Below are 2,159 nucleotides of genomic sequence, written 5' to 3'. Positions count from 1 at the left end.
GTATCTTTTTATAATTGGAGGACATTGCTGAGTTTGGATCATGTTTCAAAGACAAATCCAGTAATGGAGAAATTGAGTCGCCTGGATGTCAAGACGGTTTGATATATTAATATTTTTGTCACATTTCTCGTTTGCTGTAAGTTTTGAAGCCGTTTTTTTCTGTAGTTTTGTATCACCGAATAAAAGAAGTAAAAACATGAACTGGGGAAATGGTACCGGTACTGTTTTTTGGGGGAAAAAGAAGAGAGGCACGGGGACCCCCGGCCCCTTCCCTTGTTACGGCCCTGCTTGCTAACCTGTACACTGTTCCACATCCACTACTTGGCTCATAGACTCCTTTGATTTAAGTCTCGGGGTGACATATACGTAATGAAAGAAATAAAGTGACGAAGTATGAAATTCCTATGGAGTTTGAGCTCGGGAGATGAAATGTGTTCCTTTGCGATGGAAAAAAAATGAGATTTCAATGATTTCAAATGTAATGGTATGAGATAATCGAAGCGTTCTTCATGTCTCTTTAATTTACATTGTCTTGCAAAGCAAGCAAACGAAATTCTTACACTGAGGACTGAACTAGGCGTCGTTTCAACATTGTTTTGCCATTCTTTTTGAAGTTGCCACTTCTTTGGTACTTCTTCAATTCTCTTTTAAAATCTTTTTTCATAACAGCATAAACTATCAAATTAAATGCCGAATTTAAGACAAAAAGAGGGTGAACAACCTTTACCAAGGCCTTCGACGTGACGCAGAGCTTAAAAAAGATGCAAAAACATTGGTAATTAATTCCAATATGACACAAAATAAAAAACGAAATAATGAACACGATCAGTTTTAACGAAGACGATTTTCTTTCCGTTTGCCTCTTACTTTCTGTGTTTTCTTGAATTTGGGAATTAAATCTTATCTGGTTGATAATGGCTCTATCTGTAAGTGAAATTTCCTTGGCTATCATGGACAGACGAGCGATGACATACACAAATATGATACAAGGAATAAGCTGGAACATTACAATCCTGGCAACTTCAAAGGAATAAGTAAAATATTCGTTACCGTTGCTATAAGTAAAAAGTGAAGGTACGGTGAAGAAAATCAATGGTAAGACCCATGCAAGAATAAGCATGACGCTAAGTCGACGCAGGGACATGAAGATGGTGTATTTTAGAGGCATCGTTATTGCTATGTATCTATCAGCAGTCAGAACGCACAAGTTTGCAGATGACAAATACACGAAAGTATAGCTGACTTTGAACCATGCTCCTGTGTGGTCAATGGGGAACTCTTTAACGAATCTTGAAGCGCAAATCCCTGGAAAATATGTCAATCCAACAAGCAAATCAGCCAGTGCAAGAGACAAGACAAACCAGTTGCTTGTATTGTGTAGCCGAGGTTTCGTGATGACCAAGTACACAACCATGGAGTTTCCAAGAATGGTTACTATGGTAAAGAGCGAACCAAGAGCTACAAACCACATGCCTGGCTTACTTGATGCAGTTCAGTTTCAAGTATATATAAGAGCAACAGCAATTATGGCTCTTGATAACTGTCAATAGATATGGTGCGGTTGGTCGACAAGTTTTACCTAGATAAAAGCTCAGCACGAGGAAATATATAGCAAATATACATACATATACATACGTAGGGTGACATAATGTTAACTTTTTTCATCCAATGATTATCATTTTTAATGATGAGGCGAGTACTGTGACACTTAGTCAATTGAGGTAATGTCTACAAACATCTGTGACTCGACTAAAATTTCAGCTTCTGCAAACCAAATGAACTTTTATAATTCATGAGGAGCTTAACTTGGGTCAGGAATGTGGGGTCCCCGCTGTTTAGGTAAAAGAAAATTACCAAAATCTCAGTGGGAGTTTTAACAAGACTCACACTAAAAAGGCAGAGCGAGAGACAAAGGGAGAGAGAGGTGTTAATCTCGACACATTTGTTGGGCCGACTTCGTCATAAAGTTTTAATGACGACAAATAACTCAAATTACTTTAAATTAATTTTGAGTGATGTGTCAAAATAGTCCAGAGGCACATAAATCATTCTGAAATATTTTCTAAAACACGGTTTACAACGGCCAGCATCATGCATTTAAAAAATGGAAAATTATTTCTTTACTCTCTTTATTTCAAATTAATTTAAACACAGGCAAA

At 37.3% G+C, this 2,159-nt stretch overlaps 1 protein-coding gene across 1 annotated transcript; it reads right to left on the bottom strand.

Annotated features, from left to right (window-relative positions):
• Positions 1-326: 326 nt before the first annotated feature.
• Positions 327-1,565, bottom strand: LOC137976426 (octopamine receptor beta-1R-like). The gene has a single exon (XM_068823766.1). The coding sequence runs from the start codon at positions 1,469-1,471 to the stop codon at positions 557-559; it is 915 nt and encodes a 304-aa protein (XP_068679867.1). The 5' UTR covers positions 1,472-1,565; the 3' UTR covers positions 327-556.
• Positions 1,566-2,159: the final 594 nt, after the last annotated feature.

Source organism: Montipora foliosa, chromosome 11 (genome assembly GCF_036669935.1).
Source record: "Montipora foliosa isolate CH-2021 chromosome 11, ASM3666993v2, whole genome shotgun sequence".
NCBI lineage: Eukaryota > Metazoa > Cnidaria > Anthozoa > Scleractinia > Acroporidae > Montipora > Montipora foliosa.
This window is presented reverse-complemented; position numbering and strand designations above follow the sequence as displayed.